Genomic DNA, 24,053 nt, shown 5'->3' with positions numbered 1-24,053 from the left:
ACTTTGGCATAATAATGAGATACCCGGTGTCATGTTATATTGGTAGAATTATGCTAGAGCAAAGTGATCAGACTAAGGATCTTGCAGTTTTAGTAGACAGAAAGTAGAAGTTCAAGAGTCATTGCAAAAATAGTTGTAAATACAATTCAGAGAATAATTACAATGCTGAAACGAACCTTGACATGTAAAGATAAGGAAGTCATTTTACATCTTTACAAGGTCTTCATAAGACTGCACTTGGACTATTGTGCACAGGTATGGTCTCCTAGTTTTCTTCGTGATGCTAGTACAGTGAATATTGTGCAACGGAGAGAGAGAGAGCATTAAAGATGATATCAAGATTGTGGAATACCGATTATGAAGAGAGATTGAGAGTTTTGTGGACTGTGGACACTAGAAAGCAATAGGGTGGGGAGAGTACAAGAGGGCATTCATTGAAGTTGACAATGAATGCAGTCAAGAAGGGATTGAGAGCTAGTTTTCTCTCTCACAGAGTGGTGAATTGGATTGCCTTTGTAGATTTTGAGTGCAGGTAGTGTGAGTGATTTGTGATCTCCCTTGATGAGTCCCTGGCTCTCTGGATGCCTCTCTTAATGAATAGCATGCATTTACTAAGGGAGGTCTGAACACCACAGATATGAGAGTTTTGAGTAAAATTATATGAGTGATCAGATGACATCAATCTCAAAACAACATTAAAAATGAAGATATTAGAAAAGAACTGAACAGCATTAATATTCAAGAGTGTGTAAGTAGACATAATCTAAGATGGTATAGTCAATTAAACAGAACAGTTAAATTAAAGATTAACAAAACAAGAGTTTATGTTTGGTATGTGTTTGTGTGTGTGGGGGGGACAGGATAATGTTTCAGCAGATGATCAAGATACAGGTGGGTAAGTTGATGTAGATGAAAGCTTGAAAGCCTATTGTACAATAATACAATATGTGTGTAAATGTTAGGTAAGCCAAGAACCCTGTCATTTTGATGTCTTCTGTCTATAAGCATCAGTATTTAATTATGAAAATTGGCAATAAAAATTCATCTATTATCTTTTTTTTTTTCAACTTGCAAGGGCTCTCGAATATCTGCAGAGTGGGACTCAGACATGTAGTCTATCCATGATAAAGTTGTTACATTACCAGCCTCAAATGCCATAAGTGTGATAGAAGGGTAAAAAAAGGAGGGATGAGATTGAAACATTGCTGAGTTTAAGTTGTTATAAATAGTTAATGAACAGTTTCTACTCTGGTTTTAACAACTTAAGAGAAATGTTCATCAATTATGAATGACAGATTTAATAAGGAGCAGCCATCAAAATATTTGCAGAAATTTATTCAGTATTAATAGCAGAAACTGCACAGATGTGAGATTATTGAATAAAATTATTACTATGACTGTGCTATCATTATGTCACAATGACATTCAACTATGCTTTTCCTTCTATTTTCCAGATAGAAAAATCCCTCCCTATCCACTTTGAGAGCATTGTTCTCCAATGGAGGCTATTTGCACATGTCAGGGTTGAAAAGTCCCAGGAAATATTTCATGTTCTCAAGAATGGAACTTGAGAACGATTATTTAATTACTCTTTCTTCACACAGTCAAGAATTTTTTAGAAGTTCAAATACAGAGCAAAGATGCTTTTAATGGCATACTAAACAGTAGGATGTGTCTTCATCTGAAAAGTATTTGTTAAAAGCATTCTGAGAGATGCCACAGTGTATGAAAAATATCTACACATTATTATAATTTTGATATAAATGTTTTTAAATCAGTGGATAATAAAGATTGCATTGAGTGCTTTTTTCTATTGTCTCTTTACTTTCTTTCTCTTATTTTTTTAAGACAAATGCAATTATTTCTTTTTTTTCCAGCATGCAGACAACTTCCATATTTTATTTACATATTATTTAAAACACTATCATTTGTCTAGATTTTGCCATCTCAGTTTTAATCTATCGTTGTTGAGCGCAGCTTCTGTTTTTGCCATCAGAGGCTACTCTCAACAATGGTGGCTTAAGACTTTTGTAGCAGAGGGACCACTCGGGATTATTGGATTTCAGCTTTAAAATATTTGTTTCAGATATTTGTCTTTGATAAGTTTAATTTTATAGCACTAGTGATTTAAAACGTAATTAAGAAGAATTGACTTGATTATGTAAAATTTTATATATATAATCTGTATGAATTTATTTTTGATCTTATATCCTTTCCTTAAATCTAGCCTTATGTTGTATTATTTTTATTTTTTACTTGTTATTTCTTCACCTCTAAAATATTTGTCCTGTACAAATCTTAATGACTCTACCCTTATTATTACCTCTAACCCTTGGCTGCTATTAGTGTATTGCTCATGTGTGCAAAACTCTATAGACAAAGGAAATGCCTCTGGCTAGAGCCAATTCCTTTGTTAGAATACTAGTGTTAACCCTGTTTCAAATTTCGGAAAATTTATTTGTTTATGCTGTGCCACCAAAATTCTATAGATAAGAGAAATTTCTTTATTTAAGAGCAAACACCTAGTATGGCACATGATCTTGTATCCTTTCTTCTCTATTTCTAACCACAATAATCGAATATATTCTTATTTCGCACTGCAGTCGTGACTATCCCCAATATATTTTTGCATAGGTTCTCTTTATGAGTGGTGCATTGAGTTTAGTGATCAGGCAAGTTATTTGGTTGACAAGAAAAAATTTATTCATTACTAATAAAGCAAGTTACAATTATTTTTATAGACACTAACTTAACTAATTATTAAATGAAATATTATCAAACATTATTAAAATGGGATGTCCCTCTAATTATTTAACACTCCTAGATTATCTTCACATATTTGTTCAAGAACTACCCGACAATGACAAACTAAAATATTTTCACACTGCACTTTTTCCAAGTTTTCTGACTCAGATCAATCATTCCCTATTCATGGTTCAACTCCTAAAGGCCTACAATACTTCATAAATCACAATCTAATTAGTCCCTTTTACTGTCGCAATCTAACTTTCTTTGTACACAAAAAATTGAAAAGTTCTTACTTTACCGAGGTATCGAGATCTCACTGGCTTATACTTGTGATCATCAGTTGGAATTATATGGCTCGCGTTTTCTTCATCTGGTCCCTTTTTGATGAGGTTACCTGGATGAAACGTACCTTAGGTTCTTGCTTCTGGAAGGTAGATATGCGAATACAATCACAATTTGTTGCCTATGATGTTCACGAAGTGCTGCTGCCAATGTTGGTCCACAAGGTTCCGCATTTTCTTCTCGGCCTACACTGACCTTCTGCTTTGCCGAGACCTATACACACGTTGGCATTCTACTTGGCCGCATTGCCACTTTCATTCATCTCACGTTGATCTCACTGGAGCTTCCTTTCTCCGGGAACGACTCGAACAGGCAAAAGCCAAAAAGCTTCGTTTTCATGTCGTTGTGAAAGATGTTGTGAAAGATGACCTTCACACATCACCTCAATTCCTCTGCACTCCGTTCCGATGCTTCTCCTTCTCATCCACAGGAGATCCCCCCTGCGCAACGTAGACCTTTGCATATGTGATGGCCTCAGGTCATGATTTAATCTTCTTATCTTGCCTGGGATTTTAGCCTAATGTTCGCATACTAACACACACTTCACCCATTCCTAAATTGCTTCCCTCCTTTTTTTTTTTCACATAAGACATTTGACATTACAATATTCAGCAAATTTCAAATCAAGGATGTTATTATCATTTCATTTATATTCAATTTCTTTTTATTAATATACAAGTATTACATCGAGAATTTAGATACTTGTTTAAATCTGAATGACAGGTAATACATTATAAATTCTCTTTTTCAAGATTTAACAATTATATCAATTATATTATATTAAAAAACTTTTATGTTTTAAATGTACTAAGGAAATGGTACAGTACATGTTATTTCATGTACAGTTCATGCCTGGAGAAACATAGAAGTATGTTGATGACAGTAGATGGGTAGCGGGGTTCTTATTGGATATCACATGGACTTGATATATTTGTTACTAATACAAGGAGTATCAGAATTGAGAGCACTGAGTTTGTGACATTGATTGAGACAGTGTAGCAAAGGATAATTGGTGTAACTATTGTGCCCAGATTTGGTCACTGGGTTTCCAGAAGGATGAAGAGATGTTGGAAAGGGTCCAAGGCGACTGACTAAGGTAGTTTCTGACCTCTGCAATGTCGAGTATGAGGAAAGATTGAGAAGATTTAATCTGCAGAGTCTGGTGGAGAGGAGGAAGAGGGGAGATATGATAGAGAACTACAAGTTGGTTATGGGGGTTGTTATAGGATCAGTGGTGGAGAAGTTCTACAGAGAATAGTGGGAGATCAGGGGAGAACCAGAGGTCATCCCTGGAAACTGTATAAAGAGGGTGTGAGTAGGGGAGTGAGAGGCAGGTTTTTTTCGTGCAGAGTTGTGAGTGATTGGAATGCCTTGCCTGAGAGTGTGGTGTCTGCAAGGAGTTTGAGTGTGTTTAAGGCTCGGCATGATGAGATGTGTGTGTGTGATAAAAGGACCTCCCAGATGAGTCTTTGACTCCATGAGGTCTTGGGGTAATAATAATAATAAACAGATCATGATTTAAAGCTCCCTCAAAAATCCCTCTCCCTTCCTCCCGCCCAAAAAAAAACTCTTTCCACTTCACCAACATTAGTAGCATGTTAAAGGATGTATATTGTCATCTTCAGATATCCAAACCTAATGTTTCGTTTCTGACTGAACCCCAAATCTCTGCCACAGTAATGCCCACTCAACTAAATTACACCCTGTATGATTCATTCCTCCTGAAGAGAGTTGCTTGTGCCATTGCATGATCTGATATTCCTTTGCCAAAGGATGCCTAATGTAGAATATCCATTTATTTTTATAATGTTTCATTTCATTGCCACAAAAACAGATCATTCATCTCCCTACCACAGTTGCTGATAACCCTCTTCACTTGCCCACCACTCCAGATCTCTTCTTAACTGGTTCCACATACACTGTTCAAGTGACTGAACAGTGTACCTGGAAGATAATTCAGATCATAATCTCATCCGGGGAAAAACATTCTTTCCTCAGCCATTCACAACCTCATATACTTTGGGCACTATAACAATGCCAAGCATGAAGAATTATGTGACTTTTACTCATCTTTTCCATGGTCAGACTACTGTTTTCAATCTTCACATCCAGATACGTGTTGTGATCTTGTTAGAGAAATCATCCATATTGGAATGGAGGCTTTAATTCCTCACTCTGTTCGAAATTCCCACCCTGTATGTAAGCCGTGGTTTTCCAAGAAGTGCTCCAGGCCAGTCCAAGGAAAGAAAGCAGCCTATCATAAGTAGCTTGAGATGAATACCTTAGCTTTGTTTATAGCTTACATAGTTGCCTGCAACACTTTTGGAACTATCATTAAAAGGGCTAAGTCTGACTTTGATAGGACTAAATGTTGAAAATGTGCTGCCTGTGCCAGTGCGGTCATGCCTTCTGGTCCTTCACCAAAGCTGTTGGGTGCAATTTTTGTCCATCTGGGCATCCTCCTTTTTCTCACCCTATTCAAAGCATTGTATCTTCACCTAAAGACAAGGCTGATGATAAGATGCAAAGATAAGGAAGTCATTTAGCCTTTTCATAAGACCTTGATAAGACTTCACTTGGACTACTGTGCACTTGTCTGGTCTCTTGGTTTCCATATTGATTCTTAGTGGAGAGAGTTCAAATGAAAGTGTTAAAATTATGATAGGATTTTGGAATAGATTATACAGATAGACCGAGAATTTGCAGACTGCAGATGCTTGCAAACAGAAAGAGGGGGAAGGATATGATTAAGACTTAAAACTTACAAGCTTAAAACTTAAAAGGTATACAAACAAGAATAGAAAAACAGAGAGGTATGTATAAATCTTTCAGGGAGTGGGGGACAGGAGAAAAGGAAGGGTGGGTTGCTATTGTTAATAATCAACAGAGGAAATGTACTTGTTCAGGGTAGGGGTTGAAAATTATTGTACATGTGATGGATTTCAAGATATGATGTAAGATATGATATAACAATGTTGAATTTGGTAACAGCATCTGAGTATGCAGTGATAAATGTGGTGACTTGCATAGTTCTAGTTAATGAGAGTGATAATGGGTGTTGGTTAGATATATGAAATCTTTCTTTAGAAAGGGATAATTGTTGAACTACAGAATTTATGCTGAACTAGGAATTTTGGTTTTTGTAGAACTAACCAGACAATTTATGATAAACTGAGAAGGCAACAAGAAGTATAACATGAGAAACTGCAGATAAATAAAGAAGCCAAGAGATATCTGAAGTAAACTAGAGAAGATTGTATCCTCAGAGTTAGGAAATTAAATCACATGGGAATTAAAAAATGAATAAAATCATAGAACATGAGCTGCATAAAAAGGAAATGTTATAGAGGAATAAACAGGAGTTGTGGGATGAGCAAATCAATAGAGAATAGGAAAGTGACAGCAATGATACAAAAAAGACAAAGCCATTTGTCCTTTTTGAATACTTCTGAAGTGAGACAAGTAAAATGGAGAAAGATTGTCAGGGAGTAATTTTAGTAAATAGAAGTGGGAAAGTAACAGATGCAGCAGATAGTGGAATTATTGAGCAATCACATTTGCCCACATATACCTTCTAATTGAAATCAACAGGTGGTCCAGATCTGTAAAGGATCTCCATATTAATGAAATCATTGATTGCAGATATTTAAAAGTATAAAGGTTATTTCAGCGCTTCATATGATGTAGAAAGTTTTTTCATTGGTTATTAATAAATTAAACTTGCCAGGAAATTATATTCGTATTTGCTTACACTTGGATAAAATCCTTTATCCAAGTGTAAGCAAACATAATTTGTATGTGAAGTGTTTCAGGCTACTTTTATATGGAGGCTAATGATTTCACATCAATTGCCTTAGTATCCCATAATTCAAAGCACACACTTTCAGATATATATATATATATATATATATATATATATATACACATCATCATCACGAACCATGGGCCCATTGCAGCAGATAGAATAGGTGATGGAGAAATGGTTTAAAAACAAGCAGAGGTACTACGCAGTGGGACCCAATATCATCAAACATTTTCATCGCACATTTAGAAAGAGCAATGGATAAAATGAAGGAAGATGCAAAAGGAATATCAGTGTATGGGATGAGAATTAACACTCTAAGATTTGCAGATGACATTGTTATTATTGAAGAAGGTGAAAGAGAACTACAAAAAACATTGAAACTGTTAAATGAGGCCTATTAGTGTCCAATGCCTCCTTCACTATCTTCTTCCACCTTTCTTTGTCCAGTACACAGTGTTACAGTTTTTGTACACCCATTCCACAACAGTCCTTTATGTCGTTTGTCCATTCTCTGTATGGTCTACCTCTTCTGTTTACACCATCCATAATGCCAAACATGAATGTCCTCATCTTCTAATCCTCGCTCATTCTGCAGATGTGTTCAAATAATTGCAGCTTCCATTTTATAATCTTCTGCATTAGATTCTCCTTTGGTTGTATCTTCTGATACAGCTCTTCATTTGTGACTCTCTGTATATTCATCCTATTCTTAGAATCTTCCTGTAACAAGTTCTTTCAAATGCCAAAATTCTTTTTCTTGATTCCTTATTTATTACCCATGTTTCAGATCCATACAGTACACCACTAAAGATGCATGTTTCCAGCACTCTTAGTTTTGCAGGCTTTACTTTACTTTACTTCACTTTACTTTTCCAGATGTTATCCATGGCCCTCAGATTTGTTCTTCCCTTTGCAATCCTGATCTTTATTTCTTTTTTACAGTCTAAATCATATGTCATTTTACTTCCCAAATATGTGAATGTTCTACATTTTCTATATCAATTCCATCCACTTGTATCTTTTGTTTCATGTTCTTCTCACCAAATACCATTGTCTTTGTTTTTTCCAAGTTCATAACAAGTCCAACTCCTTTCCCTTCCTCATTTTAAGGTTTCGATGTTTTTTGTAGTTCTCTTTCACCTTCTTCAATGATAACATTGACATCTGCAAATCTCAGATTTTTGATTCTCGTCCCATGCACTGATATTCCTTTTACATCTTCCTTCATTTTATCCATTTCTCTTTGTAGATGTGCAATGAAAATGCTTGGTGATATTGGATCCTCCCTGTCTAATAAATACCTCTGCTTGTATTAAACCATTTCCCCAAGTCATCACCTATTCTAACTACTGCAACTGCATTCTTATAAACATATTTTAATATAGCTATTAGTTTTCTGTCAATTCCATAGGATTCTAGCACTGCTGATGTCACTTTCTGGTCAATACTGTCAAATGCCTTCTGAAAATCAACCAAGCAAGTATATATGTTCCTGTTTTTTCTCCTAGCTTTCTCTGCTATTAACCTCATTGTCAAAATCTGTTGAATTGTAGTTCTATCTTTCCTAAATCCTACTTGCTCATCTGTAAGGTATGTTTCCAATTGTATTCACAATCTTTCTGTCAATATCATCATCACCTTACCAAGATGACTTGTCAAGGCAATTATTCTACAATTTTTACATTTTAGCTTATTTCGTTGGAAGTTTTTTTTCCCACTTGGTTAGACTATAATAAATTTAGTTTAATCCTTTATTCAAGTGTAAGCAAACAAAGTTTGCGCCTGAAGTATCTGACTGAGGCAACTCGTTGTCAAGGTGGACCAAGCTCTCATCACTTCTTATCTTAGTATCTCCCATAATGCTTTGCATTATGGGAGATACTAAGATAAGGAGTATGTATAATACTATGTATTAAGGGAAGGGCCACTACCCAGACCAGTTTTGACCTTAATTGAGGTCTCGTCAGTGGGAGCCAGACCCCAGAGGTGGTGATACCAAGGGAGAAGCAATGGAGAAGTCATCTTTACCTATACAACTTGCCAAAAGGTGTCTCACCTTATTATTAAATTACTCTAGATTTAGAGAAAGATGTTGGAATTATTTTTTTTTCCCACTTGGTTAGACTATAAGAAATTTAGTTTAATCCTTTATCCAAGTGTAAGCAAACAAAGTTTGTGCCTGAAGTATCTTCAGGATTGAGGCAACTCATGGTAAAGGTAGACCAAGCTCTCATCACTCCTTCTTTACCATGAGTTGCCTCAGTCCTGAAAATACTTCAGGCACAAACTTTGTTTGCTTACACTTGGATAAAGGATTAAACTAAATGTATTATAGTCTAACCAAGTGAAAAAAAAAACTTCCAACATCTTTCTCTAAATCTAGAGTAATTTAATAATAAGGTGAGACACCTTTTGGCAACTCATATATATAAAGATGACTTCTCCATTGCTTCCCCCTTGGTATCACCACCTTTGAGTCTAGCTCCCACTGATGAGACCTCAACGAAGGTCGAAGCCGGTCTGGGTCTGGCTCCGAGTGGGGCCACCACTGAGATTATGGCTCTACTTGGTGTTGGGTTGAGCCTGCCACTGGGTAGAGCCAATGCTGAGAAGTTCTTTGGTGACGGGGTGAGCCTGTCACTGAGTGGAACAATGCTGAGTTGGATGATCTTTTGGGATTGTCTAATTTTTAGAGCCCACTTCACCTATACAAAGATTGAAACCGGTCTGGGTAGTGGCCCTTCCCTTAATGCATAGCATTATAGATGTCTGCAAGGAGATGTGCTTTGCATTATGATAGATACTAAGGTAAGGAGTAATGAGAGCTTGGTCCACTTTTACCACAAGTTGCCTCAGTTCTAAAGATCAGGCGCAAACTTTGTTTGCTTACACTTGGATAAAGGATTAAACTAAATTTATTTATTCTAGCTTATTTGCTTTCTTGTATAATGTCACTAATATCGATTTCATCCACTCCTCTGGCATTTTCCCTTCTTTCCATACCATATCACATAGTTTGTGCATTTCTGTAATCATACTTTTGCCACCATATTTAATCATTTCTCCAGTGATGTTATCATTACCAGGACTCTTGTTGTGTTTTAGCCATCCTATTGCTTTTTCTACCTCTCCTCGTAAAATGTCCATATCATACTCATTACCTGGTGGTGATATCTGCTTCAATTCTTCAGTCAGTTTCCCAACACTATCTAAATCTAGTTTTTATTTATATAACTCACTACAGTATCTTGTCCACCACTGTACAATTTTATCTTTATTCTTCAATACTTTGCCCTTTTCATCTTTAATTGTGGCCTGTTTTGGTTGCCACCTTCTATTAATGGTTCCAACAATTTTGTACGCTTCCCTAGTTTTATGCTCTCCATAGTGCTGTTCTATGTTATTGCATTGGACTTCTAACCAATTAATCTTATCAATTCTGACTGCTTTTTTTTCACCTCATTACGCTTTCTTCTATATTGCTCCTCTATTTGTTCTGATGTACCCTTCTTATCTTCAACATTCTTTTCTCCTGTACCAACTTCAGTGTTTCTTGTCTAATCCACTTCTTAATCTTCTCTTCTTCTGATACTGTTTCTTCAACTTTATTACTTCTTTCACTCTTAGATTCAAATTTTTTTCTCTGTCCACACTTTTAAGTTTCTTTTCTAATACTGTTCTGTACCCTCTTCCTGTTTCTGCTTCACTTATTCTTGCTGTATCTCTTCATTTCTGATGATGTGGTTTATATTTTCTTTTAATTTCAACTTGATGTTTGCGATCACTAAACTATGATCCGAGTCTATATCTGGTCCTTGAAAAGTTCGACACTGCTGTACTGATGTTATCCATCTTTTAATCGTAATCATATCGATCATGCCCTTGGTTTTCCCATCATTTGATCGCCACATCCATTTTCTACAGTCCTTTTGTTGGAATCTTATGTTACAGATCATCATCTCGTGGTCCACAGCAAATTCTAACATTTTTTCACCTCGTTCATTTCTTTCTCTGAAACCATATTTTCCCATGATGCTTTCCCAACCATCATTACTTATTTCGACTTTGGCATTCCAATCACCTTTGATAATTAGTACATCTTGCTTTGGTGTTGTTTCTGTTGTCTCTGTCAGATCTTTGTAGAATAAGTCAATATCCTCATCTGTGTAGTCAGATGTGGGTGCATATATCTGGACTATTGATATATTAAATAGTTTTGCTTGAAATCTTGTTACTATGATTCATTCATTGACTGGTTTGTAGCCTAACAGTGCCTCTCTAGCTCTTTTGTTAAGAAGGAAGAAGCCAACTCCTCCATTGTATCTCTGCCAGTCCTAGTATATCACACCGATATCTCTTCATTTCCTCATGAAGTAATTCTAATTTTTCCTGACATCCAAAGTATCCATACATTCCATGTTCCTACTGATAGTAGCTCTGTTAATTTCAGTTTCTGTTTTCTCTGTATTCCACTTTTTGATCCAACCCCGATCGCTCGATTGGTATCGTGACCTTGTTCATCCGGGTGATGTCTGAACCGGCATGTTTTGGCTGTTGATCATATAGGCATCAGATAACAATTGTGTTTTTTCTTTATAGTCAGAGCATCGACGCTCATTTGACTGACCCTCCTCCTTTATCCAGGCTTGGGACCGGCATGAGATCTCTAAGGATCCCATGTCAGAGTTAGTATATAGTGCTGAACATTACTGAAAGGGCCAATACCCAGAATGGTTTTGATTTTTTGTTAAGGTGTAAAAGTAAATGGATGTTCTTATAAGCATAGAATACTGTAATTAGTATACTGGTGAAAAAAGAGCCAGATAATATTAAGAGAAAGAAAAGAGATGGATAGTATGAGAGATTTTATACCATAATATGAGGAACTAACAGCCACTTTAATAAGATGTAGGACCTCCTTTCACTGTGATGACTGCAGCAATCCCACAGGGCATACTTTACACAAGCTTATGATAGTGATCAATGGGAATTTTGGACCATTCTTCCTGTAGGCATGTAATGAGGTCCTGGACTATTGTAGGGCAGATGTCCCTTGACCTCACCTGACACTCCACTCCATCCCACAGATATTCGATAGGGTTGAGAACACAGTTCTGTGCAGGCCAGTCAAATATGGTGATGATATTCATCCACAAACCACTCGATTACAGCAGCAGCCTTATGACACAGTGCATTGTCTTCTTGAAAGAGACAGTGGTCAGTTTCATAGAAATACGACAAAGTTGGAAACATTGCATTGTCCAGAATGTTCAGATACCTCTTGGAGTTCAGTGTTGGTGGCACCACAAAGAGAAGTCTGAGGCCAAACCAGCATACATGCCACCTCTTAAGTTCGTAGTTGGGGTTATGCACTCTGGTAAAAGATATTCACCGGACATCTGCACCCATCCATCTGTTCAGTAGAGGATGTAGCATGATTTGTTGTTCCATAATGCAGCTTTCAAAGTTTTCATGTCCCACCGCACATGCTCCTTGCACCTCTGCAGATGATACTCCAGGTTGGGTCAGATAATGTGAAGTTTGCATGTTGCACTACCATATAAGCCCATGTTGTGAACCTCAGTTCTGAATATTTTTGCACGAATTTGTGTTCCAGTCAATGCCTGGAACTCTGCATTCAATGTATCACCCAACAAATGGCAGTTTTACATATTATCCTTCATATTACTCTATGGTCATGTTCGGTGAGTGTGGTGGGTATCCGCTGTGGGTAGCACATGTAGTTGATTCCCTGCACTTCCATCTTAGCATGGTATCACTGATTGTTGACCTGATTTGTCAACAATTTTCTGAACAGATAGGCCTTCAACATGGCATTCCTGTCGCAATGCTTCTTTCAAACTCTGTCAGTTCCCTTCTCACAGCCTCACCCAGACACAGTTGCACTGACTTGGCAGCATCATGTACCTCCAATTTATACTGTTCAAAAACCTGTGACTTGTTACATGTCATAATGCATCTTACCTGCAGAAGTGTCCGTTGACTTCTTTCCAAGCAGTGTACTTCACACTCCACTCCACTACACCACACACTACACTGTGCTTTTATCTGTTAATTGTGTGTGTGGTCTTAGGCTGATTTGTCTGTTTGATAGAAGAAAAATAAATCTGCTATTTCCATACGAAGCTGTCTACCTCATTTGTAAAAGCAATTAGAAGAGTGTCATGCATTCGTTCAAAGGATTCACCAACTAAGCTACAGAGTCCCGATAATTAAGTAAATATTTTGGTACTTGGCAGAAGTGGTAGAGAACAAGAATAAGAGAACATGAATAACAAGGTGTGGATAACAAGAGTTGGAGGATTAGATTTTTTGTTTAGAGTGTAGCAATCAAGTGGATGATTCTTTTTTTTATCCTACCCATGAAATGCAGAAGAGCATATCAAGAGAGTCTGTAAGAGAAGTGTCATTTATCAACCGGACTGCCCTTATCTGAATTTTTAGGGAGACCTTAGGTACACCACCCACATACATGAGAGAAGTATTCCATTGTTGGTCGGATTTGGGGTTTATACAGAGTAAGTAACTGTTCGGCAGAGAAGTACCTTCTTGAATGGAAACGGATGCTAAGTTTTTTGGAAGCTTTCGATGCTATTATTATTATTATTATCTTGGGCAACTGCAAGGAGTCAACAGACTCATCGAGGGAGGCCTTAACATCATGTCAAGCGCAACTATTCGACATTCACATAGTATCTATCATACCTCACCTTGAACTCATTCACGGTCATAGCACCCACAACAGACTCTGGCAGCTTATTCCACTCATTCACCACTCTCCAAGTAAAAAACCTAGTTCTAACACCCCTGCTAACCACACTCTTGCCCACCTTCCATATATGACCCCTAGTCCTCCCACCACCAATCCTATTCTCAAAACTATCTTCTGGATTAATCCTATAGAAACCCCTTCAGTAATTTCAATGTCTCAATCATATCACCCCTTTTCTGCCTATCAACCAATTTTTGCAACCCACAAATCTTCAACCTGTTCTTATAAGGTTCATTCCACAGACCTGCTATCATCTTGGTCACTCATCTCTGGATCCTCTCCACCTCCTCCCCATCAAGAAGAAACCCTGGTACCCATATCTGGGCACAGTAGTCTAGATGGGGTCTTATCAAGGCTCGATATAGAGGAACAATAACTTGTTTGTCCCTGCTTGTTAAAGTATTTTTCAGCAACCAAGTGATTTGATGAGCTGTTTTGGCCACTTTTGCAATGTGTCCCCTAAACTTCAACTCCCTATCCACCAACACTCCCAAATCCCTGGCCTCATCATTCTCCTGGAGTATGGTTCCACCAATGTGATATACTGCTGCTAATCTTTTTACTCCAAAATGCATAACCTTACATTTTGCCACATTAAATTGACATCCATTTTCTCTAGCCTAGTCCTCCAAACTATCCAAATCATCCTGCAAAATTTTGACATCCTGTGCACTCACAATTGCTCTACCCAACTTTGCATCATCAGCAAACAAGTGAACACTTCCTCTCAGATCCTTTCCTATATCGTTAATGAACAAATTGAAAAGTAGTGGTCCAAGAACAGAACCCTGCATCACACCACTAGTCACAAGCCGTCTTTTGGACTCCACTCCTGAATAAACCACTCTCTGGTATTTCTCCATCAACCACCCTCCTATCCATCTCACCAACCCTACATCCATCCCCATCTGCTCCAGTTTACTGATTAGAGTAACATGTGGTATTCTGTCAAAGGCCTTGGCAAGGTCCAGTAGAATCACTGTAAACCCATTACCCTTATCCAGTTCAGCCATCACTGTGTTATAAAACGTGAGCAACTTACTGAGGCATGATCTACCCTTCACAAAACCATGTTGTCCCCCATACAGTATCCCCCCCCCCTTAATAACTCTAGTTTCCCTGGTTCACTTCCACCACATTCGACAACACCTTTTCAAGTCTCTGCATACCAGATCCATTCAGATGTCATCCATCCATTTTATATAAATCCTTTCACCCATCGAACTCATTCCACACATCCACAAATTCCACACCACTTATCAAACATAATTCATGCATAAAGTCATTAGCAATTATGGTCCTCCTTCTATACTCTTCACTGTCATGCCGTGGCAACAGACTCACCATCCTAACTCTCTCACTCTTTTCTTTTGCTACCTCAAGCAATTCCTTCACATTCTCACTCATAGCCTTTTTATTTCCTTTCAAATCATTTGTACCCACTACCACTATCAATTCCTTCACCCGCTGTTTTTGCATCCTAATTGACTCGCTTATATTCTTTACGGTCGTACCGGGTTGGTATGATTTTGTTAAACTCTCAACTAACACACCTCTTACTAGGGAATCTCCATACAATACATACTCTTTCATTTTGTTTACACTCACTATCATACCCTTATTTTTTCTATCATACTTTTGCCAATTATTAGTTGGTGCGCTTGTTAAAGATTTTTGCCAACGTTCCAGTTGCTGGTTTACACTATGTATCATTCCGCGTAATAGAGCTATTTCACTCATTGCATCAGTGTTGTCATTTTTATTTTCTGATGATTCATTCAATCGTTCTGTATGCTTAACTTTATTCACTCTATCAACGCCACTCTCACAGCTATCAGGTACTACCTCGCAAATATCCTCGTTCATACCTCGAATATCACTGTTATCTAGATTCTCACTTTCGACCATATCACTCACACGACCTGAAACATTCTTTAAATCCTCATATTCTTTACACTTTAGCTATAGAAGTGACATGACTGTGACAAGAAAGATTTGGAATAAGAGTTAGTCCAAGAAGAGAGATTTGGTCTTTACTGTTAAGCTGAACATTATCAAAAGTAAACAGAGAAGATCTGAGGTCTTTTTTATGGGAAAACAAGCAAAACTTGAAGTTGGCTAGGTTGCTTTCACCTCAATCAAGGATACTGTGGAGATCAGTGCACATATTATAAATGATCTTGAAGCATGAGATGTTTGAGCACTGCAAAGCATGTCATGTGAGTAGGACAAGTGGAATGTGCAAAACTGTAAATGGGGTTTGCAGTTAATGAGAGCAGGTTTATTTTATTTAAATCAGGAAGAGGGTGTGTGTGAAAAGACAGAGCCCTGAGTGACACCACCATTGATGGAAAAATCCAAGGAAAGAATACCATCCACCATTACACATAGTGATTGATCTGTGAGAAAACTGGCAATCCATCTACACAAGGATGAGGGCAATCGAAATTATGATAACTTGTTGAAGTGCCAGACCCTATCAGAAGCCTTATAGATATTAAGAGCAGTGACACAGGTTTCTCCAAACCTTTCATGGAATGAGTCCAAATGTGAGTGACATAGGACAGACAATCTCCTGTGGATCCAGCGTGGTGAAATCCATACTGGTGGTCACTAATTCGATAGCAGTTCTCAAGGTATTGAAAATGTTAATTGTAGATAACCTTCTCCATTACTTTAGACAAAACTGATGTGATGGCAATAGGATAATAACTTGATGGTAAACATTTATCTCCTTGGAACTGGTTGTATAGGAGCTTTCTTCCATGCTGAAGGTTGGATGCCAACTGAGTACAGTATAGCGAATAGATGAGACTGAACAAGTGTTAGTTCAGGAGCACATCTCTTGAGCACAATCAGTGGGATTCCATCAAGACTGGCTACCTTTGCAGTATCCAAGTTATTCAAGATTCTTCTGATGTATTTCTGGTGGAAGTCTACAGGAGGCATGAAATGCAATGTTCTAGGCAAAGAAGGAGTTAATTTGCCATGGTCATCTATGGAGGAGTTGGAAGAGAAGATGTTTAGGTGATGTTACAATGCTACCATTAGGGTGAGATAGAAGAGGAAGCACGGATGGGCAAAAGTTGTGCATGACGACGACTTTGGTCAGGGACCAGAAGGCACTACTGCCAGTGGCACAAGCAGCGAGTTTTCTACATTTAACCTTGTTGAATTTAGACTTTGCCCTTTTAATGGTGGCTTTACAAGTATTGCAGGAAACTATGTAGGCTGTGAATGAAGTTGGTGTTTTCGTCTTAAGCCACTTGTGAAAGGCTATTTGCTTTTCTTGGACAGCCCTGGTACACTGTTTAGAGAACCATGTTTTAGATATATTATTGCAATTTTGAACAGAGTGAAGAATGAATGTTTGTATTTCAATATGGATTATTTTTGTAACAATATCTCAACAGGTATCTGGATCTGAAGGATGAAAACAGTAGTCTGACCATGGGAAAAGGGGAATAAAAATTATGCGAGACCCCATTTGGCATTGTTGTAATACCAGAACACACACAAGGTTGTGAATGGCTGAAGGAAGAATGTTCCACCAGAGATGAAACTTTGATAAGATTGTAGTCTGAATTGCCAAGAAAATCAGACACCTGAACAGAGCACCTAGAAGAACTAGTTATGAAAAATCTATGGATGACTGAAGCGGATTGTCAGGAGTTTGGGTTTTATATCATTGCTTATACCAAAAATCTCTGCCTCTTTGCCAGCTTGGTCAGTGAAATTCAAAAAAGTGAGCCATTTAAAATTATGGCCATTGAAACCACCAAGAAGGATGACTTGGTGGTTTCAATGGCCATATTCAAACCACCACCACATTGACTGTATGAAATGTAGCTTTGAATATAGGAAGGCAAAAAAGGTCAGAATGTTTTTCAAAACTGGGAGAATTGATAGAGGCAGCAGATTAATGAAACAAAATGTGGCAAAGAAATTTTAAATCACAGGGGTCAAAAAGGTGAGATTCTATGTTAGGCATCCTTTGATAAGGAATATCAGAAGCGCAAGTATGTCCCTTATGATGGGACATACTTGACTATTACAGGGTGTAATTTGGATAGTTAAGATTGAGCTGGTTGTTTTAGTGGAAATGTGAGGTTCATTTAGGAACAGAGCATCAGGTTTGGATGACTGAAAATGATACTGACATGTCATTCAAGTTGCTGTTGATGCACAGATGTTTTTTTTCCTAGAATCCTAGGATCTCAATTTTTGACTTACATTTTTTTTTTTTTTTTGGAATTTTTGAGGGAGGTTTATTTTATTTGTTGAACTGCAGAGACACTATACTTATTTAGACTTAATTTCAAGTTTAATGTTACAAAAATTGAAGAGAAAAGGGAAGAGAAACAATGCAGTTTGAGAAAAATAGACTCTTGAACTTGTCACCATTACAGAGAGATTATGTTGTCAGAGTGATTTGTTAGTGCATTGTCAGTGAATGAATCTGCATTTGTGTGATAGGCATTATGCAAATTAGGATGGACTTCTGTGATGGTCCTAGGACTCTATGAATATATGTCTCTGAATACTACTACTAATCACAAAATAATACTGAATAATTCCTAGTTGTTCACCAACAGCATGTTCAAGAATCAAGTGAAGTCTAATTTTTCTCATTGCATATGTGAGGGAAACAAGTTGCTAACAGGGATTATAAATGCTTCCTTAGCAAATGTATTGAAGGAAAGTTTTCAAGGAATAGATGTTTTATGAGTTGCATGGCAGGGGAGGGTACCCCTTCATAAGTACTCAGTCTTCCTGGAAGTAGTTGTAGAATAACGTCATATTTTGATGTTGACTGAAAATAGTTTTCTCTCCATATTTAAGTTTATAACTATCACATGCATGACTTTAACTGCATTTCACAAAGTATCCTATTCTTCATACAGTATACTTCTAGCTTTTTAGCAAATGTTAGTCATCACATTTGTTATTTTAGTGGAATAGTCATTAATGGAGCTCAGATACCAGAATACTAAGTACTTATACATTAGTGAATATGGAATGATATTAATAGTATATAATAGTGTTCTTATTAAATTCATCATGTTTTTGTTGAAAATATATTTCTTTTATTTGTTTCTTTTTTCCCAGTATCATGGACAACCAAAAGAATACACAGTGGCCTTAGACATAATGAATATGATATTTACTGCTGTTTTTGCTTTTGAATTTCTTTTGAAACTCATCGCGTTCCGATTCAAGGTGAGAATAAGCTGTTATTAATCTTTTGATTTGCAACATATATCTTTAGAAAAGAAATGTATATATATCCACACATTCAGATCCATAAAAACATGCACACATGCACACACAGACATTACATGAATACAATTGCCTTTACAACAGGAGTAGTGGAATTTTTAAAGGGTACGAGGGCATGTTAAGAAGGCAGAAAAGATAATAGTGTGATAGGAAAGGTAGTCTGTGTGTTGTCTAGGTATGTCAGTGATGGGATAAGGCAGACAGCAAGAATTAAAGATGACGTTAGCAGAAATGGGTGAAGAGAAAGGAGTTGAGTTTCTTAATGTGTCAAACAGGTTTGAATGAAGAATTGAACTGTATGATTGATGGACTGCATTTGAATAGTTTTGGTGTGAATTCTTTGGAGAGAATGCTGCTGAAAGGGAAAGTAATGATTGCAGAGAATAACACCCCTTGAGGGTATATGTCAGGAATTTGATGATGATGATGATGATGAGAAAGTAAGAATCAATGTGAAAGATCTGGAACAAATGGGAAAAAGTTGATCATTATGGGTGATTTTAATTATAGCAATATAGATTGGGATGATGAGATAGCAAATGGAAGTAAAGAAATTGAGTTTCTTGAGTATTTAAGTGACAACTACCTTAGTCAGTATGTAACAGAGAGCACACTAGGATTGAGGGTTTTGGATTTGATCATCTCATCAGAAGATGATATAAATTAGGTGTCAAATCTCCCTCCAATTGGTGGGAATGACCATGGAGTGATTGCCTTTGTGATTGTCAGCCATGTGAGGACTTCTGTGGGGAAAAAGTATATGTAGAATTACAAGGCTGGTGATTATAAGAAGCTGAGGAGACAGCTGACAGCTGTAATATGGAATGAGGAGATGGGTGGAAAGGAGATCAATGCTGCTTGGATGGTAGTTAAGAACTGTCTAATAGAAGCAATATCAAAATGTATTCCAAAGGTCAGAAGATTAAATAAGGTAGGTATGAAATGTATGAATGAAGAGATTAAGCATGCAATTCAGAGAAAAAAAAAGCATTGTGGAGGCAATATAAGAGTTGTTGTGATAATCAATTTAATGAGAAGTACAAAGAAAAGGCAAGGAGGGTGACTCATTTGGTAAGGGTAGTAAAAGTCAACACGAGCAGCAGTTAGCTAATGAAGCCAAAAAAAAATCCTAAGAATGATTATGGTAGGATGGTATTGATTGGAGAAAATGGTATAAGGACAACTGCTGCAGAGGATATAATTTAGATATTTAATGAGCAATTCATAAAAGTCTTTCATCCTTGTGAATGAGACATCATTCAGACTTTGAGAGTAATGTGTGAGGAGAAGGAGATACTGATTGTGAGTGAGTGACTAAGAGGTATAATGGGAATTAAGCAAACTTGATATTAATAAGGTTGTGGGACTTGATATATCACTGCGTATTTTGAAGGAATGTTCCAGGAAGTTGACATTTGCCTTGACATATTTGTTTAACATGCGTTGTACATTGGATCAAGTTCCAAAGGAGGGGAAGGAAGGCAAGATTGTACTGCTTCATAAAGGAGACAACAGATTTCAAGCATCAAATTATAGGCCAATCTGGATGTCAGGTGTTGTGGTCAAAGTGTTGGAAAGACTTGTGAGAATTAGGATCCAGAATTAGGTTGGCAACAATAGTATTATCTTTGATGGACAGCACAGATTTACTAAAGGGAGGTCATGTTTTAGTAATATATTTAAGTGACAGCAGCATTACTAAAAATTCACATGTATACCACAATAATTAAATTTTAATAATATGTAGATATTTCGTCTTAAGTATCTTAAAACATCATCAGTACAGTTATTACAAACAATTCTAGGAATTACATTCGAAGGACTCCTTTAAATGTAATTCCTAGAATTGTTTGTAATAACTGTACTGATGCTGTTTTAAGATACTTAAGATGAAATATCTACATATTATTAAAATTTAATTACTGTGGCATACATGTGAATTTTTAGTTATGAATACCTCACAGGCTTTACTATATAATAGAGACAGCAGTATTGGATGTGGAAGATGGATGCACAGTAGTAAACTTAGGCTTTGCAAAGGCTTTTGATAGATTGGTGGTCTGATAAGTATTAGCAATCAGCAAGTTATATATGGGGGGGAAGCAACATCCCAGAAGTGGAAAGTCAGTAATATTGCCTCAGGTGTCTGTTTTAGGGCAATTGCTGTTTAACCTTATGTTAATGATATTGAGTAAGATTTGAATTGAGATATACAGCTGTTTGCAGATGATGTAAAGCTAGGATGAACTATGAGGATTATAACAGGTGTTGTGTTCTTTCAAGAAGACTTGGATAGATTTTGTGAATGGTCATGGGAGTGGGGATGTCAGTTCAATATTGCCTAATATAAAGTTTTTAACACATATGCTGCTTGGGCATAGTTTGTTACCACACGCCAAGCACTTTCACTTCTTCAAGGTCAGTACGAGTAATCTCTTAGCCGGCAGTAATCGACATACGAGTATATTTGTAGTTGGCTTGTGAGGCTCATATACTAACTACGAGTATACTCGTAGTTGGCAGCGAACATGTTAAATTTGAATAACAAAGATGGCATTTGGAATTTACTCTTGGTGGGGATATATTATTGGAGGTGGAGGAAATATGAGATCTTTGGGTGATGGCAGATAAAGATCTGAAATTTAGAGGACATATTGCCAAAATTGTGAAGACAACACAACGAATTCTGGGAATGACGTGGAGGAACGACATGTAGAATTAAGGATATTCTGGTTTCATTGTATTTCTGATTTCACATTAGGCCATATATGGATATTCAGATTTCACATTAGGTCACATATGGACATTCAGATTTCACATTAGGTCACATATGGACTAATGTGCATAGACTTGGTTTTCAAAACAATGGAGAGGGTTCCAGAGGTGATTGACCAAAATAGTTTCCGATCTCTTGCAGAGTATAAGATATGATAGAGATATACTAGTTGGTATGGGGTTGTTATAGGATTAACGTTTAAGTGGTTTTTCATAAAATGGTGGGAGATGGGGAGAGAACAAGAGGTCATTCCTGGAAGATATATAAGTATGGTGCGAGCAAGGGAGTGAGAAGCAGGTTTTTTTTGCATAGGAAGTTATGAATCATTGGAATGCATTGTCATTGGAATGCATGGTGTCTGCACAGAATTTGAATGTGTTGAATGATGACCTTTTTGTATGACAAAAAGAACCTCCTAGATGTGTCTATTTTCCATGGGTATTAGGATAATAGGATAATAATAATAATAATAATAATACAGTTCATTTTCATAAGCATGACTTCATGCAGAACATGAGTGTAGAGAGAATGTAGAACACAGAACTGAAGCACGCTGAGCTAGTAGGAGGTACTTCAGGTACTTTATTAACATTAAATTAAGTAAATTTGATGTTAATAAAGTGGTAGAGCAAGATGAAATATTACTGGGTGCTTTATAGGAATACTAATGAATGAGTTATGACTCTACTGACATATTCTTTAATATCAATCTTGCGGCATTATAGATTTCCCAAAATAGTGGATCAAGGGGTAAAAGGAGGTGATAAAACTAATTCATCAGGTTAAAGGCCAGTCAGTGTATCTGGAGTTGTGGCTAAGATTTCAGAAATATTTGTGAAAGCGGGATCCAAAATTAGGTTGATAACAGGAGTATTCTGTGTGATGGATTGAATGCATTTGTTTAAGGATGGTTGTATTTTATCAATCTTCTTATGTATTATTGTATGCAGAAAGATGCAAAATGTATGCATAGCGCTGCATTTAGATTTTGTAGAGAGCTTGGATAGTGTATAAATTAACCACTTGTCAAGTTGGAAATAAATATGCAACAGATTGCATTATATAATAGATTAGTGCATTAGATAGGAGATTGAATATCTGATAGGAAGTAGCAAGTTGTGTATCCTGGAGCAGTTACCTGGAAATGAAGAGTTACTAGTAATACCTCAGGAGTTTATATTTAACATACATTAGTAATGTTGGGAGAAGTTTAAATGGAGATGTGCAGAAAATGCAAAGTTGGTGAGAGAACTATAAGGAATGCAACAGATGCTGTGACTATAAGACAATTTGAATATATTGTGTAAAAGGGAAAGTTATGGAATTATCAGTTCTAGTGTTGAGACTTGTCTAAAATTTGAAAGAATGGATCTATCTTTATAAGAACAAAGCTGAGAATTCTGGATGCAGCTCTTATTTCAATAGCAACTTATGGATATGAAACATGGAAGCTAAAGAAGTCTGATAGGAAAAGGATAACTGTATTTGAGATATGGTGTTACAGGAGACTGTTGAGGACTTATATGCTGAAAAGAAGACAAATAGATGAGTTCTAGAACTTTAAGACTCCTCAAGGGTATTGACAAAAGAAAGCTAAACTACTATGGACACATTGAAAGGATGGAAGGAGGATTTCTCGAACATTAATAGAAGGTCAAGTTTCTGGAAAAAAGAGAAAGTGTGATAGATCCTCAATGAAATGGATGGATGAAGTTACTAGCCTTCATAGAATTGAAGCCTCCAGACATACAGCAGGACCACTGAGGACTGGTGTGGCACATCACTGAGGAGTGGAGCAACTATACATCATTTGGTAATGTCCAGTGAATCTATTGGATGAAATGGATGTTGCAGATCTAAGGTTTTAAAATTCAAAAGTTAAGGATGAGACAGAGTACGGTTGATGGGCATATCTTGGAGATGGAAGAAATAAAGGATCTGGGGAGTGATTGTGGACAAGGACCCAAACTTTTGGGAAACGTTCCTAAAATTGCAAAGACATCCCAACATATTACAGTAATGACACAAAGGATGTTTTATATACCTTTAATATCACCACAAGGGTGGTTACAGTTACACCACATAGTATACTATGTACATATTTGACCACTTGTTTTTCAAGGCATTGAGAGTATAATAGAAGGGATCCAGAGTTACTTGGATACAATGGTTCTGGAAAGTTGGATATGAAGATTCTCTAATGAAGATATGAAGATTCTGTGGATAGGGAACATATGATTGAAACATATTATTATTATTATTATTGCACGAGAACCTCCATGGAGTCCTAAGACTCATCGTGGGAGACC

At 36.9% G+C, this 24,053-nt stretch overlaps 1 protein-coding gene across 1 annotated transcript in view; it reads left to right on the top strand.

Annotated features, from left to right (window-relative positions):
- Window positions 1–24,053, top strand: part of LOC150108907 (muscle calcium channel subunit alpha-1-like) — a 1,617,925-nt gene that overhangs the window by 1,225,409 nt on the left and 368,463 nt on the right. The window contains exon 31 of the mRNA XM_090414483.1: window positions 18,798–18,908. Coding sequence (XP_090270609.1) covers window positions 18,798–18,908 — 111 coding nt within the window. The remainder of the gene's footprint in view (window positions 1–18,797; window positions 18,909–24,053) is intronic.

Source organism: Typopeltis vanoorti, chromosome 2 (assembly GCF_054136105.1).
Source record: "Typopeltis vanoorti isolate ZY-2024b chromosome 2, IOZ_Tvanoo_1.0, whole genome shotgun sequence".
Classification (NCBI taxonomy): domain Eukaryota; kingdom Metazoa; phylum Arthropoda; class Arachnida; order Uropygi; family Thelyphonidae; genus Typopeltis; species Typopeltis vanoorti.
The sequence above is the reverse complement of the archived record's forward strand: the minus strand, read 5'-3'. Positions and strand labels throughout refer to the sequence as shown.